General features: G+C 34.9%; 1 protein-coding gene across 5 annotated transcripts; it reads left to right on the top strand.

Annotated features, from left to right (window-relative positions):
- Positions 1-15,544: 15,544 nt before the first annotated feature.
- On the top strand, positions 15,545-17,806 carry LOC108835985 (uncharacterized). 5 transcript variants are annotated; one of them, XR_001947044.2, is made up of 6 exons: positions 15,706-15,927; positions 16,012-16,142; positions 16,473-16,710; positions 16,791-16,868; positions 16,955-17,007; positions 17,083-17,806. XR_001947044.2 is itself a non-coding variant. In XM_057011057.1 (5 exons), the coding sequence occupies exons 2-5, from the start codon at positions 16,515-16,517 to the stop codon at positions 17,106-17,108; spliced, it is 270 nt and encodes an 89-aa protein (XP_056867037.1). In that variant the 5' UTR covers positions 15,545-16,142; positions 16,473-16,514; the 3' UTR covers positions 17,109-17,806. The 5 variants fall into 5 exon arrangements, 2 of the variants coding, with proteins under 2 accessions (XP_056867037.1, XP_056867036.1); XM_057011057.1 differs by having other exon boundaries at positions 15,545-16,142; positions 16,473-16,620; positions 17,076-17,806; XR_001947043.2 differs by having other exon boundaries at positions 15,601-16,142; positions 16,473-16,664.
- The last annotated feature ends 785 nt before the right edge of the window (positions 17,807-18,591 follow it).

Consider the following 18,591-nt stretch of genomic DNA (forward strand, 5'->3'; position numbering starts at 1 on the left):
GAGAGAGGGAGGGTGATATATCTACACAAGGCTTTACCTTCCAGACTTTATTTGAAGAATCTGATCCCATGTATACCAAGCCCCAGGACAAGCAATTTTCCGTCAATTTAAGTTGGAGGTCAGCTTTGATTCCTTCAAACAATCCCAACAAGTGGAAATATAGTTGACAGGTTGATCTACTTTAGTATCTCTAGTACTTCTGCAGTTAGTAAATCTAAGACTGGTGTAAAGAGTGGTTAGATGACAAAATAATAAATCGAATAAGATCATCATCCCCTTCTTGACTCAATAAAAACTTTTTGAAAATTTTTAGATAAGACTCATAAAGTAGATAATCATTAGTAATCCCCCAGACTTAAATCACATTGTCCCCAGAGTAAAACAGTCGGTGGTAAGGTGAAAATCATTAAAGCATAAGTACAAAATTTAAAAAGTTAGAACGTTATACCTGACCGAAACCGTATCGATCGATGTAGGTTAGTGCATGTGATCGTGGCTGGTGTTGATGATGTCGATCGATATCGACCTTGTCTCGTCGGTCGATGCTGATGGAAAACGTCTACTCGGATCCTTTTTTTATACTAACTAAAACACACATTAGTAGAATCTTCCCCAGACTTAACAACACTGTCTCCAATGTTATACAGTATAAGATTGGTGGGAATATAAATTATAAGTACTAAATTTAACAAGGAAAAATAGTATACCTGATTTGGATGTGAGTGTTGGCCAACACAGTTAAGTGGCAATCGATACTCCTAATGCTCTGTCGATCGATGCTAGCTAGCCATCGTCGATTCTTGTGGAAACTCATCTTTCTTGGATTTTTTTTATTTTTCTTTGAACTTGCAATAAGTAAAAACAAATATTAGTAGTATATAAAACCAAATTTAAAACAAACCTAACAATGGGTTGCCTCCCACTCAGCGCTTATTTCCAGTCATTAGCTTGACTTCTGAAGATCTGATTTGGGTCGGTATGAGAATGAGAACATGCTCCAAACAAGTCTCAATGTCCACTCTCTAAAGTTTTATCATTCTTGTGTGAAAGTATCCTCCATAGACTCTTCTCCTTTGGTCTATCATTTCAGCAATAAGGAGTGCTCGAAGCTTTGTAAACAGCTGTGAGAAGCTTCTGCTGCGCACTCTGAATTTCCTGAAACCATCTGAGAAATAAAGAATCAATGCTAACAGATAATTACCCTTAGTCATTTTTCTCTTCTTTCCCCTAAAGTTATCTGATCGCGTGGTGGTGTATCCATTAAAAAGTGTTTGACACACTTCAAATTCATTCTGCTCTGATTCGCCGCGATTGGCGTCGATTGATGTGGAACTGGTGGTCTCGATCGATCCCGGATTGTTGATTTCGCTCGATATTGCTTTTGTGCGGCCTTTGTCGACTTCACTTCTATATATCATCCCCTTTGAGGAGTTACCACATGCTGATGATCATTAAATACCCATTGTAGGAACTTAGCTACGTACCTCTATCTATATTCAACTTCAAATACCGTGCAAGGAACCACAATTTTCATAGGATCATGTATCATCTTCACTCTTTTGCGAATCCCATTAGCTTCTTCTGCGCATATGGGTCTTAGACGTTCGGGAACTGATTTTTCGAAATTTTAATATATATATATATATATATTAAATTTAAATTAAAAGATATCAAAAATATTATAATTAAAGTAGTTCAGAGATTCTATATATTATTAGTCTTATTGAAATACATTTAATAAAATTTCTTAAGATGGTTCAACTTAAAAATCACACATGAAATGAAGTTGTGACTTCTAATTTAATATAATAGATTTTTTTTGAGAAAGGAAAACATTTAACAAATTATTATACTTCTATTTTTGTAACTTTTTTTTCACACATAATGGGAAAATCAGGGGTTTGTTCACAAAGTACTAATATCAGAGATATTTAATCTAGCTATATTTTTGTGGAAAAAAAAATTAAACGCAATTACAGTTGTAAGTAGGAAGGATATTAAATTCAAGCGTTTGTGAAACAAAAATTGATAAAAAAAAACAACTGAAAGGAGTTAAAAAATGAGAGTTCAGTTGATTTCTATCTACTAAGTATTTATGTTTATATTATTTAAAGTTTGTTAATTAAACTAATCGGCCTATGAAGTTTCTGCAGATATTTAGTTTAGATATGAAAATGTGTGTGCAGGCAAATAATCATTTAAGAGATTTTATTCACGTTTTACGTACATTTATAGATCAAATACATTCTTTATACTTTTATACAATATATTTAAGTTTATGTGCTAATGTGTTATCTAGGTTTAGAAAATATGTAATAAAATAGTAATTTATTTTCATATATGTTGATAAAGCGAAGTTTCGCACAGGAGGTAAGACTAGTACTTTATACTTCTCAAACACTTGTAACTAAAGTCTTATCTTTTTATGATGAACTCTCAAATTTTAGCATCAATCAAAATGCCATGTAAGATTAGTTAAAAAAGAAAATAAAATTAAAAAAAGAGAAAAGGAAAAAGATGAAAAACGTTGACTAATTTTTTTTAACGCCATCAATGACTTTTTCTTCATCACCCACACATAATATTGAAAACTTATTCATGACCCACACATAATATTGAAAGCTTTATTTGTCAAATTAGTATCTAAAATCTTCTGTTCTTATATACTAAATCTAAATCCAAAACACTAAACCCTAAACCCAAAATACTAAACTCTGAATTCTTGGATAAACCCTAAACCCCAAACTCTAAACTTTTGAATAAACCCTAAACCATTGGATAAAGAGATATTCCAAAAGTTTAGAGTTTACCCAAGATTTTAGAATTTTTCCAAGGGTTTAGGGTTTAATGTTTAGTGTTTAGGGTCTAACCAATGATTTAAGGTTTACTGTTTTAGGTTTACTAATTTGACAAACAAAACTTTCAATATATTCTGTGTGGATGATGAAGAAGAAGCCATGGATGGGATTATAAAAATTAGTCGATGTTTTTTTCACCTCTTGCCCTTTTTTTTATTTTTAATTTTATTTACTTTTTTACTAATCTTACATAGTACTTTGATTGGTGTTAAGATTTGAGGTGAATTTGAGAGTTCACCTTAGACCCAAGTTTTGTTATTTTCGGTACATATTTACATTTAAAAAAAAAACGTTAACATGATAAGTCTTCTAGATCTATATTCTGTTAGTGACACATTTTCATAAGAACAAAAAAACAAATCAACTACTACTAAAATATGTTGCTATTTATTTTCCATGTCAATATTAGAATTGGACAAAAACCAGAATCCAAAAAATCGAACCGATCCTGATCTAAAAAGAAATACCAAACCCGAACCAAAATTAGATATCCTAATGTATTCGAATTAGATTTATATACTTATAGGTATATATATATATTTTTTTTTTATTTAATGTATTTAAGAACATCCAGAATATATATATAGTACTTTTAAGTTGGTTTAAATAATTGATAATATATATAAATAATCATATGTAGATATCTCTAATCGTTAAAGTATATTCAAAACACAAAAATATTTAAAATAACTATTAATTTTCTATCCAAATATTTAAATCAAACCAATTTTTATATTAATTTTAGGTACTCTGACATATATTATTCAAATTTATATGTAATATATTACTTTGTTTATATATTTTGAGAAATTTAAAATATATAATGAATTCTAAAAATAATTTAAATGGATTATCCGAACCCGAACGAATCCACAAAGATCTGAATCAAATCCGAATCAATATATATATAAATATTCCAATGAAACTGAAATCTTTGATTCGGGAACCCGAAACCCAAACAGACCCGAACCGTACCCAAATGGGTACCCGAACGTCCACTCCCAATTCACAATCTATTTTTCCTGTTAAAAACATAGTAAACATATAACTAATAGTATTTTATATGTACTATTATATAAATAATCATATATTATATTTCTAAAATTGAATGTGAAGTACAAACACTTGTTACAATTTCGTTTGAAAGATTTTATTTGTATATTAGAAGAAACTTGTTACAATGTCCTTCTTTAAAAAGTCACTAGATTTTGACCCGCGCTTTCAAAGCGCGGGTTTATGTTTGGTGAAAATTTTATATAATCACATTTATATAATCCGTCTTGTATATATATTTATATAATCCGTCTCATATATGTATTTTATATCCAGATTTATGTTCAGTAAAACTATATTATACATGTATTTTTAGGTTTTTAATTTTGAATTAGATATTTTAAATATAAATCAATATAACAATTTTATAGTTTTGATCGGTGTTTTGAAATTTGACTGAGACCTGCGGTTGAACGGATTACCGGTTGATCAAAGATAAATTCAGTTCGGGTTTGAAAAAAAAAATTTAAAAATCCAATAAAAACTACTAAAATCGAAATCCGGTTGAACCAATAAACAATTTTTATTTTTTTATAAATAATTTTTGTTAGATAGTTGGGATTATATTTAGGAAAAAACGGTTTAAAACCAAACCATTAAATAGTTTGAGAAAAAATGATGCAGTTTCAAACATGTCCGGTTGGAAAAATATTAAAATGATGCAGTATCAAACACGGAATAATCACATACCAAAATTGAATTAGGAAACCGGTGGTTAATGACAAACCAAAAACAATTAAAAAAGAAACCAATGCAAAATGTCCAAAATGTCATTAATGAATACAAAAGAAAGCCTCTTTAATAGGGGTAAACAGAGTAAAAATCCAAATGTGCTTGTACTTTAATAGTATAGATGCGCAAATTTTTTAAAAACATTATGATTGAACTGGTTAAAGATGGTTAGACAGAAGATAAATACTATTTAATCATAACACAACCCATTAAAATGTTGAAAAAAGAAAGGTATTGGGCTTTGATAATCAAAGATCCGTGAGATGCAAGATTAATATATAATCAAAACTCGGTGTTTAATAACAATGGCATTCTGATGTAAATAATGAGAAAAAGTTAGGGTTATTTCTCATTTGTACTTTACTTTTATAGGATAGATTTGAGAGATTTTGATCTGCGCTTTCAAAGCGTGGATTTATTTTTAGTGAAAACTTTATATAATCACATTTATATAATCTGTTTTGTATATGCATTTATTTAACCAGTTTCATATATGTATTTTATATCCGAGTTTATTTTCGGTTAAACTATATTGTAAATGTATTTTTAGGTTTTTAATTTTGAATTAGATATTTTAAATATAAATCAATATAACAGTTTTATAGTTTTGATCGGTGTTTTGAAATCCGACTCAGACCTATCGTTGAACAGGTTACCGGTTGGTAACCCGATATTTTTAATATTGTGATTTTTTTTAATGATAAGATAAAATTCGGTGATCATAAGTTGGAAATTTGTTTAAAATATTATTTATATTTTTTAAAATTGTTTTAAATGATAATGAATGTTGTCAAAATTAATAATTTTATAATTAACTAAAATCTTAAAGAATAATCGGCATGCTATTATTGAATTTAAATAACTTACCAGTCTAACCAAACTCATAACGGAACCAAACGACTTCACCCAAAACTTTAGTTCTGTTCGGCAATATTCAACCTTATTATCATTTCGAATCAGAAAATAATCAATAATAGATGAGATTAGATTTAGGAAAAAGCGGTTTAAAACCAAACCATTAAATAGTTTAAAAATGACGCAGTTTCAAACATGACCGGTTGGAAAAATACTAAAACGATGCAGTATCAAACATGGAAATAATCACAGACCAAAATTGAATTAGGAAACCGGCGCAGAATGTCCACAATACCCTTAATGAATACAAAGGAAAGATTCCTTAGTAAAGGTAAAAAGAGTAAAAATACCAATATGTTTCTGTTTTAATAGTATAGATGTCTTTATCTTACAAGTATTAGTTTCAGTTACTAATGTTTTAATAATTTATAATATTGCCAGTTTCAATAAATTTTGCGTGTCGGTTTGAGAAATTAGTGAGGAGTCCACGCGCTTATTTTGGTATGTGTCGTTTTGGTTCAAAACTTAATTTTTTACTTGGTGATTCTTCAGTGTTCATGCACGGATATAAATATATATAAAGTAAATATATTGTAATAATTTATTAATAGTTTAATTTCATTATTTTATAATTTATATAAATAATATTATATTGTTTTAGTTAGACATGTGGTTTTGGATGTGTAATATCTGATTGGTCTGATTTTTATTTGGGTATATTAGACAACATCAAATTCTTTGAAATCAATTATAATATATCTTTTATTCTAAATATATTAAAATTTTGAATAATTTGTGATTTTCATTTAAATTGGTTGTTTTTTAGATTTTTAAATAAATTTTAGTAATATTATAAATAACATTATATATATATATTGTTTTGAAATCAAATAGAAAACTAAACTTCACTGTTGATCGATTCAGAATACATAAATAAATATCACGATAATATTTTAAAATCTCATGCATATATGTTTTACAAAAGAAATAATCTCTAACAATTAGTTAAAATTTTATTTTTATTTATAAGTATGGTTTGAAGCAACCCGTAATTTATATGTATAAAAATAAATAAACATTACTATAAAATAATTTGTTTCTTTATTTAACCAAATCAAATTAGTTTTGTTTTTATCATTAATTCAGTTTTTCATCTTAAATGTGTAAATATATTTTCATAATATTTATATAATTTGATATATGTTGATTTTCTAAAAATATTTTAAAAAATAAAACAATGATAAGTAGAAAGCTATAAAGGAGAATAATTGATAAAATTTTGTAGCTCATGAACACATATATAGATATTTATAATAATTAAAATATTTTGTAAGATCTAAGTAATGTTATATCTTAAATTTATAAAAGTAAACTGAAATTTATTTTAAATAATCTTAAATATAATAACTCAGATTTGCTTATCAGCTTTTATCATAGATATGTTGGATTGTACAAATATAAAGGAAAAAAAAGAAAACTAATATTAATCAAAATATATATTTTTAATTCTGGCAAATATAATATGTTCATTTCATTAAAACTATCTAAATTTATGTTATTTAAAACCATTTTAATTATTTTTTTCAAAATATTCTTCTGGTAAAATTAATTTTCATAAAAATATCATTTAACATTAAATATAAATACCAGGTTCTTAATTTTTTCTTGAGAAATTATTTTATATAAGTAAAATGTTTTATAGACATTTTTTGTTTTGTTGTAATTATAAAATGTTATTAGTTAATAAATATTATAATAATAAAAAATTTAGTTAATACTAATTATAAAATATTATTATTCAGCTAAAGATATCTTGGTTTATCTAATCACATTTTTATCTGCAATTATTTGAGAAAATATATAGATATAAAAACGTTTTTCTTACTTTGAAAATATAGTTATATTTCTTAAGAATATGTTTAAGGGAAATATTTATTTTTCTCAATATAAAAATTATTTTTGTTAAGTTTCCTTTTTATGAAATCATTTCATATATAAATATATTTTATTATTTCAAATTCGTTTAAATTATAAATGTTTTTAATTATATATGTTATCTGAAAAAGGAAACTTCTCACTACTAGAAATTATTAAAAAAGAAAATCTGTTTTAGCATAGTAATTATAAATATATTTTCAATTCATTAAGGATGTCATTTTAATCAACCATCGTGAGAGTTAACGTGAGCGCGACACGTAGGAAACTGACTTCTCAAATAATATTATAGAGATCTCTGGTTATTTCCAATAATGTTTTATTTTCTATTTTTTGTTTTATTTACTATTTTTTGTTTTATGCTTTTTTTTGTTTTGTGATTTTAGCTAAAACTAATATTTGACATTAATATGTTGTTATATTATACTTAAAATAAATTAAAAAGCCTTGATGCCAATCAACTAATTAAGATGTTAATAACAAAGACCATAAAAAAAAATTAATTTCCAAAATTTTTATGTAATATTTAGAAAAATTCAAAATAAAATAAGCTTATTTTTTGTTTCGGGGTACTTGGTTATCACTTAAGTATATATATAGGTGTTTCTTTGTATAATCTAATATTATTTGTTTATTTATTTATGTTATGTGTAATTGACAGTGCTCAAATTACCCAGTAGAGTTTACTCTCTCAAATAAGAGGTACAGCTGTAGTACTTAGTGATCGAATCACGAGGAGCTAGGGAACCAATTAAATAAAATCTACTAATCAATCCTAGGCAAGGTTGGTTTATATGATGAAAGTAAAAAGTAACAATTCCTAAAATGAGCAAGGTAGTTGCTCTAACTAACAATATGATGACTTGTTTAAATATGATAAAGAGTGCTAGATATAGGGCTTTTATTCAGGAATGGAGATTATAATCTCTATAAATGCTTTAATAAGTTGCTTGCATGGTACTATAGATCTCAACCGCTTAACTCAAGTGAAGTATTACTGGTTAAATAATCTAGATCTCTGGCCGTTGTCATAATGTTGGCGCAGAAAAAGAGTCGATCGATATCCTTTCGAGATATCGAACGATACACCTTTCGCAGCGCCGATCGATTCACCTGTCGGGATATCGATCGACTTCTAGATCTGCCTAGGCGCGAGCCGAATATGAACACAAGGTTTCAAGGAGGAGCTGTCGCTCTTTTCAACGGGAGACAGGCAAGTTCAAATGGATAATTCAAGATAATCAAAGATCCTAGTGATCTATATTCTAGTTAGCTAATCTAAAACAAGCATAGGGTGCAATCCATTTGATGAGTACCACAACTTAGCAGTTATATTTTGGGGCTAATCCCACAAACCTATTTAAACCCTAGATCTAACAAGTATACTACTCAGACATAGCTAAGCAATTCATGACAATAGATAGATGAAAGAATTGCATAGATAGAAATAAGTAGAAATACAAAAGGAGATGAGAAATCTCTCCAATCTCTCAAAACAATATAAAACTCTAGTCTCTCTCTCACACTCTCTGCTTTTCTCTTGAAGGTTGTAAAGCTTGCTTCTTTCGAAGGTTGCAGTAAAAAAACACTTAGCAGGAATCTTTAAGCATTTTCATTAGGTTAAAAACTCGTCAGGGGCAATCTCGTAATTTGGTGAAGTCTTGGTGAAGTAGTCGGCTAAACAATTTCGTCCTCGATATCGATCGACAACACTGGATGTGTATCGATCGATTATAATCTTCTAGTACGCGGATCTTCTCAGCTACATCGATCGACAACTCAGGATGAGTATCGATCGATTATAATCGCAATGTTGACTTCCGACTTGGTCTTGAATGGTCAACTCAGGTAAATCGTCTCTTGTACTCCAAAATGCTCCAAAAACATCACTTTCTCACAAAATGCTCCTGAACCTGAAAACATACCTAACAGGCTAGAAAACAGATTAAATATATAATAAAATACTAGTATACCATAGTTAAAAACGGGTAAAATCCATGGTATATCAACTCCCCAGACTTACTCCTTTGCTTGTCCTCAAGCAAAAACAGTAGCCTTAAGAAAAAAAAAGCGTGAAACGCTCTCCCCTCTCTCCTCTCCTTCCTCTGAAACAAAACCCTAATCAGCCTTGCCTGCCTTGCCTCTCCTAGCTCCGGCGGCGGTGGTTCCTTAGACCGTCGTCGGGAGCTATCTTATTCTCTTTTCTATTTGCTCCATTTGATTTCCCTCTCCTCTTTACGGTCCTGTCGAAGCCCTGGATTTGACTCTCCGCCTCAGATCCCTTTTCTAATCGCGATAGATCCGGTGGTCTGGCTTGTGTGGTGGCGGATCTGGTGTGACGACGACGTTCGGAGTGAAGAAATATCGACGGAGTCGGCGTGTGGGTGGTTGGTGCCGTTAGTCTCTCGCAGGAGATCCTTCAATAGATCTGTTGGTACCAAGGTGGTGGGGAGGAGAGGATTTGAACCAGTGTCGATCCTTTCTACTGCTTGTTCAGATTGATAGAGTGCTCTGTCTGTTTTTCTCGGAGCTAGGGTTCCGACCAGAAGCTTCTCGGTGCGTGGAGTCTAGATGGGGCTATTATGCAACGGTTCTTCATCGTATCATCGCATCTCTGCGGTGAGATCCTTCTTGGCTTGGATTTAGCCTCAGTTTCTTGGTCCCATCCGGATCCGCCTTGCTCTTGGGAGATCCTGTGGCTGGTTCTCAGTCGTGGGTACGTGTGGGAAGCTTCTTCTTTCGGTGTTGTCAGCCGAGTTTTGTAGGTTTCTGTGGCAGCGCGTGGAGGGTCACTAGACAGCATCCGCGTCTCTTTGGTGTCTCTGTCTCTCGGAGTTGGGTTCTTGACTGTGGCAGCGTGTCGGTCTCTTTTCTTTCCCATAATAAGTCGTCATCTTGTTGTAGTGTAGCTTTATGTAAGCAGCCCGATCCTTTGAGTGTGGATTGGAGTTAGTTTGGCACTCGGGAGTCTTACTAGTTTGAAGGTCGCTTCTTCTGGAGGTGTTGTGCCCGACATGTCCCATTACTCTGCGTGTGTGGTGGGTTAAATGAGTGTATACGGTCCCGGGGTTGGAGGCTTGGTGACAGCAATCTCCAGTTCTTCGTCTCGAACGACGGCACTGCCTGTTAGTGGACTCCTCCTCGTGCTGTCGGTGTGGTGATTTTGAATGGGTTCGATTTTCTGTGATGTGTTTCTTTGTGAAGGTATTGATGATTGGGTTCCTCGGAAGCTGTAGGTTTTACCCGTTGCTTCAAGGTTTGAGCCGCCTTTCTCTCTGGGAGCTCGCGGCAACTGGGGTCTCTGTCCGCTCATACTTTTCATTGGGCCATCAAAGCTTCGCTAACTCCGGTTTTGCCTCAAGGTCTTAGTCTGTCGTAATAGAGTCTGCTTTTTCACTTGATGCTCTGTTTAGTTTACTTTTATGTATTCTGCTACTTGTCTCCATTGTATTTCTGTAAAAAAATGAAAACTTGGTATAATAATTTAACATTTTACCAAAAAAAAAACAGTAGTCTTTGGAAAAGGTTTGAAAATAGTAGGAACTCAAAGATTCAAAATATTGAAGTCATCACTCTATGGGTTTGCAATCCGTGTCTAAACATCCTAATCACAGAAGTTCATTATGCCTTATCTAGCTTAGCAACCAAACTCATCTAGTCAACAACTTAGCAAATCTCATATGACATTCCCCTCTATTAACCTCATTTCTTAACATAAAATAAAAGTGCAGGCTTTACCTTGGGAGTATCGATCAAAGGACACATGGATTCAACTCAAACAAGTATCTGAACACACAGGTAGTCTTCTCTGATCCCTTTCTCCCCTCATCTCTCTTCTCTGAATCTCTTATTAGTTTCAATTTCAACAGGTTTCGATGCCACAAAGGTCATCTAGTCCATCTCATTGACATTTGCATTGTAATTCATACATTTTTGACAAAGTGTAGCGAATAATGGGGTCTTTGGTAATTTACCTATCCCTCGTTTCCACAATGTGTGATCATCCTTGAGATTTAGAATACTTGGGTCTTAGGAGACACTCCTACCCCTCTGCCTCTCAAGAAATCATTTCAATCTTTTATAACATAACTTAGATCTTGAGACGCTGAAGAGAGAGAAGGAAGGGAACCAGAAACACACAGACTTTTTACCTTCCAGACTTGTAAGAGGATTCCGATCCAGTGATTTCCAAGCCCAAGACAAGCAAATAAGTCAGTATTAGCGTTGGAGGTCAGCTTTGGTTCCTTCAAACAATCTTTAGCTAGTGAATATAGATGATAGGTTGATCCACTTTAGCATCTTTAGTACTATCTGCAATCAGTAATCTAGAATGGTGCTAAAGAGTGGTTAGACAATCAATTATAAATCTATATCAATGATCCTATTTAATACTTATACGAAAAATAATTTTGAAAAACAATTTAAATAAAAACCAAAATAAAAACACATATTAGTAAACTCCCCCCAGTCTTAAATTACACTGTCCCAGTGTAACACAGCCGGTGGTAAGGTAAAGAAAATAAATCATAATTAATAAGTATAACAAGTTAGAATGAATAAACCTGATCGACAAGGTGTCGATCAATTCGTAGAGGTATACGTCGATCGTTAGGAATGGTCGTGTGGTGTCGAGCGATATGAATGGTGAATGTCGGTCGACGGAATCATCATTCTACTTGGATTTAATAAAACTGCAAAACAAATCCGAAAAATAAAATCAAAAATGAAAAATAATAAAATAAAAGAAAATAAAAGAAAACTTAATAGTAGGTTGCCTCCCACTCAGCGCTTTGTTATAGTCATTTAGCTTGACTGTGGTCGGTGAGTGACTCATGGGGTGCAGAAACTCTTGATTACTGGACATCAATCATCAATCTTGTGTCTCCTACTGTTGAACCATGTGGCAGCAAAGCTTCTTGTGGCATCATCTGACCTTAGTTGTTTCTTATCTATCTTGAGGACTGTATCTTGAAGTTTCCTCACAGAATTCTCAATGTATTCGATGTTGCCAACCTTCCTGTCGATGGTCTGATAGGTATATACGGAAAATTCCTTCAGCTCACTCTGTAATGCATCGATCCTGTCAAGTATAAACTGATCTCGGTCTGCTAAGGACTCGGTGTCGATCGATGCTACTAGATGCGCGTCGGTCGTTTCGCTGAGAGGTCTATAGGTCGACTCAGAATCTACTGTGTCGATCGATTGTAAGCATTGTCCTTGGTATTGCAGAGCACGTATAGCGCCCTTCATTTGGCGAGTGGTTCTGCATAGGTTGTTTATTCGTTCGTGAACAGTATCGTCAATGGTTTCACAGGTCCCGTTGAGTCTCCTTTCCATGGCATCCATAGCCTCGTACATCTTATGTTTAATCTCATCAATTTCTGCTGTGGTGCATGCTCTCTTCGCTGGTGGTGGCTCTGTGTCGATCGATATTGGTCTAGGCCTGTCGATCGATGTTGCGCTTCTGTCACGAAGACCAAGATGATCTTGAACGATGCTGATGTCTCTTTGTAACTCGTTCAGCTATCATGACAGTGTATCCTCGAATCGCAGGATATGTGAACTGAAATTTTCATGCTTCTTCACGTATGCTCTCATCCTATCTTCCAGTTCTGCGAACCTTGTGTCGATCGACGGGGAATTCAGTATGTCGATCGATGGAGACATAGCATTCTTAGCTTGATCTTTCTTGCGAATTGATGCTATCTCTTTCTGAAGAAGATAGATCCTCTTGCTTAACCATTCGACATTGTTTCTGAGAGGGCTGTAGACGTCTCCAATCCGTGAATTTATGTAAGCAATCTCCCATTCATCTTTCTTAGGTGATGAACATTCTGGTCGGACCTTGGATGTAGTTTTGCCGATGTCGATCGATGGCACAGGTACTGTGTCGGTCGATATTGGTGGCGTAGCCTCTTTCTCAAGCATGGTCAATATGTGTCCAAGCTCCACTCTTACCTCAGCAATATCACTCTATAGGTCCTTGTAACTGACATCCAAAGGCTGGAAAGTGTCTTCCACCAATGTGTGCATGTTAGCCTCAAGGTGTGCCTGAGCTCTCTATACATCAGTCACCATATCATCTATCTCCTCTCTTCTGTAGGATACTGGTGGTGGTCTTTATGCATGATAAGGGCGTGTGTGTACTGGAAGGCGTAAGCAACTTCCGTGAAAAAGGGATGCTCTCTCCAGAATTCTTCTTATTTGCTCCTTGGTAACATGGATGATTTCACCATCAACTCCTCTAGCATAGCCAAACTCATCTCTGTAGACACCATGTTCGTCCTTGGCTTCCCATTTGAACCTCCTGGATCCATCAGTATTGAAGGCACGTCGTCAAAACTCCAATCTTCTGTCGGGCGATCTGATTCTTGGTATGTCGATCGATCCGGGATATCCGCCGTCGATCGACGGTGATGAATCGATGTCGATCGATGGTGAACTCCTGGGTTGACCGAAGGCCTGAGGAACTGTATCCTCCCTTGTGTTGACGTGGTGGTTGTCCTGGACGTGAGTTAGGATGTCTGGATGGTCACGTTGCTGTGTGAACAGGTTTTCTGGTCCATTAGCAACTTGGAGGATGTCTGCTATGTCTTCTCTGGTTATGTGCAGAATTCTTCCATCCATTGCTCTTGCATAGCCATTTGTGTCCCTGAAAATTCCAAATTCATCAGGTATTAGTGAAACATTCCTGATATCATAAGGTTCATGAAATCGAGATTGAGTTCTGTTGAAGGCGTTGATCGATGGTGATGTGGTGGTGGCAATCGATGGTGCACGTCTAGCTGCATGGTTGGATCGATTGTTCATGGTGTTGCAGTCCTCCATTGATAAGTTTCTGAGTGCTAGAAGCTGCTGGGTAGAAGGTGAAAAGGTTTGAATTTTCGTGTTTGTAGTTGTCAACCTTTTATACCCATGTATTGTCCTAATCGGTGAAATTCCGATTTTGTCCTTTAAGTCGTCCGGGTCAATATAGATCGATGAGATACTGGCGATGTCGATCGATGGACGATGTTGTTTTGCTGGATGAAGTAGATAGTCGATCGATGGTGGGCGCTTGATGTCGATCGATTGTGGGAGTTGATTAGCAAATCTGTCATTCTCTAAGTAATTTTCCCAAGCTCTCTCTTCCCCGTAGTCTGCATCATATTCTTCACTGTGGTCTCCACTGTGGGAAGAGGTGGCTATGTCTACTGCAAAACTCTCATGAAATCCGCTATCTGCTCAACTCCTTACTGAATAATCATCTTTCTTTTGGCTGGGTAGGATGGCGAAATTCGGGTAGCAATGATCTGGTAGATCGAGTTCATCATCTGGACCTTTGTCGATCGATGTTCGATGCTTGTTGTCGATCTCTGCTGACTTGCGAGTGTCGATCGATGATGTTAAGGTGCTGTCGATCGATCCCGAGTACTCTGTCTCGTACTCGACTTCACAATGACAAACTGCAATGATACCAGTATCATCTTCTTTTACCACTGATTTGGCTGGTGGTTTCCCAAGCTTGACATGGTCGTAGTGGATGTCTGGATCTATCATAGTCAAGCACATCCTGTTGGTGGTCATGTCACATATGGCTCCTACTGTAGCCATAAATGCTCTTCCAAGTAAGAGGGAAGAATTCTAATTTAGCTTGATGTCTAGGACATGAAAATCCACAGGGACGATAGCATTACCAATATGTACTTCCAGATCTCTCGTGAAGCCTCCAGAGTTTTTCTGAGTGTAATCCATGAATGTAAAGATCTCTGGTGAAGGCTCTACTTGCAGACCCAGATGGTCTGCCATGACTTTTGGTAAGATGCTGACTGATGAACCAGTGTCACATAGTGCATGAGGAAATTCAATTCCTTGTACTACACAAGATATTGCAAACTTCCCAGGATCAATCAGGAAAACATACTGTTTTTTTTATATAGCAATCGTATTATATTATAATATAATAACAATTTTTACTAAAAATAATGGGGTTTAAGAGAAAGTCTTGGGATTGTGTCGCCGGTTTCCTGGCTTTCCCACCGTCCAGATGCAACGAATCATATATATAATGAGACACTTTAGTCTCTCCTTAAGCTGTCCACCTCAGCATTTTTAATGCTTTGTGGGTCCCATATTTCTGTGTGATTGGTTTGGTTTTGCCTCCTATTTCGATATGGTTTTGTTTTATGATCGGTTTGGTTTTGCCTCCTATATGATTTTCGAGAGCGTGGCTTGGATATAAGGCTTTACCAAATGGCCCAGTTAAAAAATGGTGTGGTGTTTTATGTGATACCGAACTACATGCTTCACGTTTTATGGAATGTCGAGAACATGCTCTGTTGTTGTTCACTTAAACACAGCTATGGAAACACCAAACTGTTCTTCTCCAAACTCTTAATCTTCCCAATTGTTCAACGTATTCATCTTGATTTACCAATTAATGATTTCGTCATTTAACTCAGAAGGGATGTAGACTTCTCCGTTTCCTTCACAGCACTTCTATAAATTGCAGAGGGTTGAATCTTCATAATTTTTACCCCAAGCGTAGATAGATTCTTCAGAAATCTTCCTCTTCTGATGCCTACTGTTTTGCCATCAGCCTTCGACGATCTCCGGCTTGGTCAATCGTCCCAATTCATTGTTGCTTGGCTTCTCTGTTTCTGGGACTCAGATAAACATCAAGAAGCATGGTGAATTCATGGAAATAACCCTACTACTCCTCGACAAAAGGTATTGTATTGAGAATCATTGTTTTATTTTTTATTTTCTAAAAAAATGAAGCACCTTCCACATTTATTGGGCTCAGAATAAACATTTTGCTATTTTTTTGTAGTTATCGTTTTTGATCTTCATTCCTCTGTCTATTCTTCAAGTCTATTATGCTTTCAACTTATACGTAGATGTTTGTCAAATTAAGAATATACCGTCTCTGTTTGTGTGGTCTCGATTTCGTTATTAGTAAAAATTGTCTTCATTATTAGACGAAGAATGTGGTAGAAAAAGTGTTTTGTTTTTAAGTATTGAAATACTAATATTTGTTCACTTTTGTTTTTAAATTAGTGTGGTCTTTGTGAAGCCGGAGACAAAGCCCCAGACATCTCCATGCGCTGGACAAGGACATCATCAACTTCACGCGCTGCTGCCGGAGAAACATCACGTGACACCACCAGAGAGTTGGAACCATCACACGCCTTGGAGGAAGACAATGGTAATGGAGAATCAAAGACAAAAATTGGTGGATTTCCTGGAGAGGTTGTCAGATGTGCTGAGAAATAAGAATGGATCTCTATTATATATAGTATAACATCTAACTTTGAAAGTATTAAACTTTAAGCTTCTATCTACTTAATCTAATGTGGTGATGTCTTCTTATTACAGAGGAGATCCCGGATAAATGGTACGAGTCTGTTGATATTCCGTCATTACGTTCCCTGGATCGCTCCTTTGTGTTTTCTAGTATATGCTCTGTCTCTCAGATCGTTTCATCATCTAAAACTGATACAAGCTGTCGTAACATCAGAGGCATTTGTTTCTACTTACAGGGGAGCAAATTCAGATCCTTGCATGTTTATCTGAGAGTAAAGGAGACATAGTGGTATGTGATGGAAATTCTTATAAGTTGTTTTAACCTCCTGATTCTCACACAATGCCTTTCTTTGGAAGGGTGCAGGTCTCTTTACAAGTTTATATTGTTGACTGCAATTCGAGAAGCATCAGGACAGGGACCAACTTTCTGATCATGAACACAAGGATCCATATGGGAACCTTTTGAAGTGGTCGATACCGCTGGATAACATTATTTCTCAGCAACCCCGTTCTTTTACCACCTCATATAAGCTCTACCCTAGGTATCAGCAGCATTGCACACAAGCCATCACTCTCTTCTGGCTCAGGATCTCAGCTCTTCTCATTCGGCCATTTTAGAAGCTACTCCATGTCAGCTCTGCCAATGCCGAACACTGCACCAGTTATTGGACCCGTAAAGGCTCAAAGCTCCAACCCATCATTTGATCTTGAAGACTGGGACAGTTACGGAACGGTCACAAGTCTGGGACTGAATAGCTCTTATCTGTCCGGGGTGTCCCTTTGGAGCGGTATAGATTTTCTGTTCGGTGTGGACTTGAAGGTATCTGCATTCCTGGTAGAACATGGAAGAGGAAACTTGAAATAATTAATTTTGCAGGCTCAATGTCAAGAAACAAAAGGAGGTAGTAGAGAACAAAACCAAGGGGATACACATAAAATAAAGTGCTTCCACGATAATGTTCAATCAGTATCGTGTACGTTTCTAAAATGTATGGATTACTTGGAAACAAAAAGAACGACTTTAGGATTTATTCATGATGTGGTTCAATGTGCTAATCTGTAAACAAGAGAAGTGAGTTATTTTAAAATTGTGTACACCTGGAAATATAATAAAAGATAAGATACCATGGTCTAGAAAGTAATGAGAATTGTTGCGAACAAATAAGTGGAGCGACAAAGGTTAAGCACAGTTTCACTTTTTTTTGAGCAACCGGTTAAGCATAGTTTGCAAGTGATCGATGAAGAGTAGAAGAAGACTGAGAGATGGATTATCTATAGAGAAAAAAACAAAACTAAAAAATTACATCAGAACAATAGCTAAAGAAATATAAAATGCAAAGAAACCCAACCACTAGATATCTGAACTAAACGAGCTATAAATCAATGTAATTTTTAGGCCCACAACTTGATATTCTGGACAACAACATCAATATTGTAAAAGAAATCAATGATCATTCATCAACTTTACCAAGCTAAGACAATCACGTTGAGATACTACGGAAACCAACTTTTTTTTTTTGATAAACTCTATCGACTGATCCGGTCAGTCCCGGTAGGAACGCACCGAAGTGCTACATTGTGGACTAACTCCCGCGGTTCAACGGTTCAACGGACACCATGAGCTCCGAGCGTACTCGGGTCGAACAGGCCATGAGATCCATGAGATCCAAATTGGGCCACCACACTGCCTGTCCCGAGTTTGGAATGCCTTCCGACTAATGCCAGAGAGTAGACAGGCCGCCTGCATTTCTGGCTACCAGGTAAACCAATTGGGTCAAAGCCCAATTAACAGACTTCCCAACAAAGTGTTGTTAACAGCAAGGGAAGAGAATCGAACCCATGACATGGGAGTTGCACCCTTAGCCAAGAGACG

Source organism: Raphanus sativus, chromosome 5, assembly GCF_000801105.2.
Source record: "Raphanus sativus cultivar WK10039 chromosome 5, ASM80110v3, whole genome shotgun sequence".
Classification (NCBI taxonomy): Eukaryota; Viridiplantae; Streptophyta; class Magnoliopsida; order Brassicales; family Brassicaceae; genus Raphanus; species Raphanus sativus.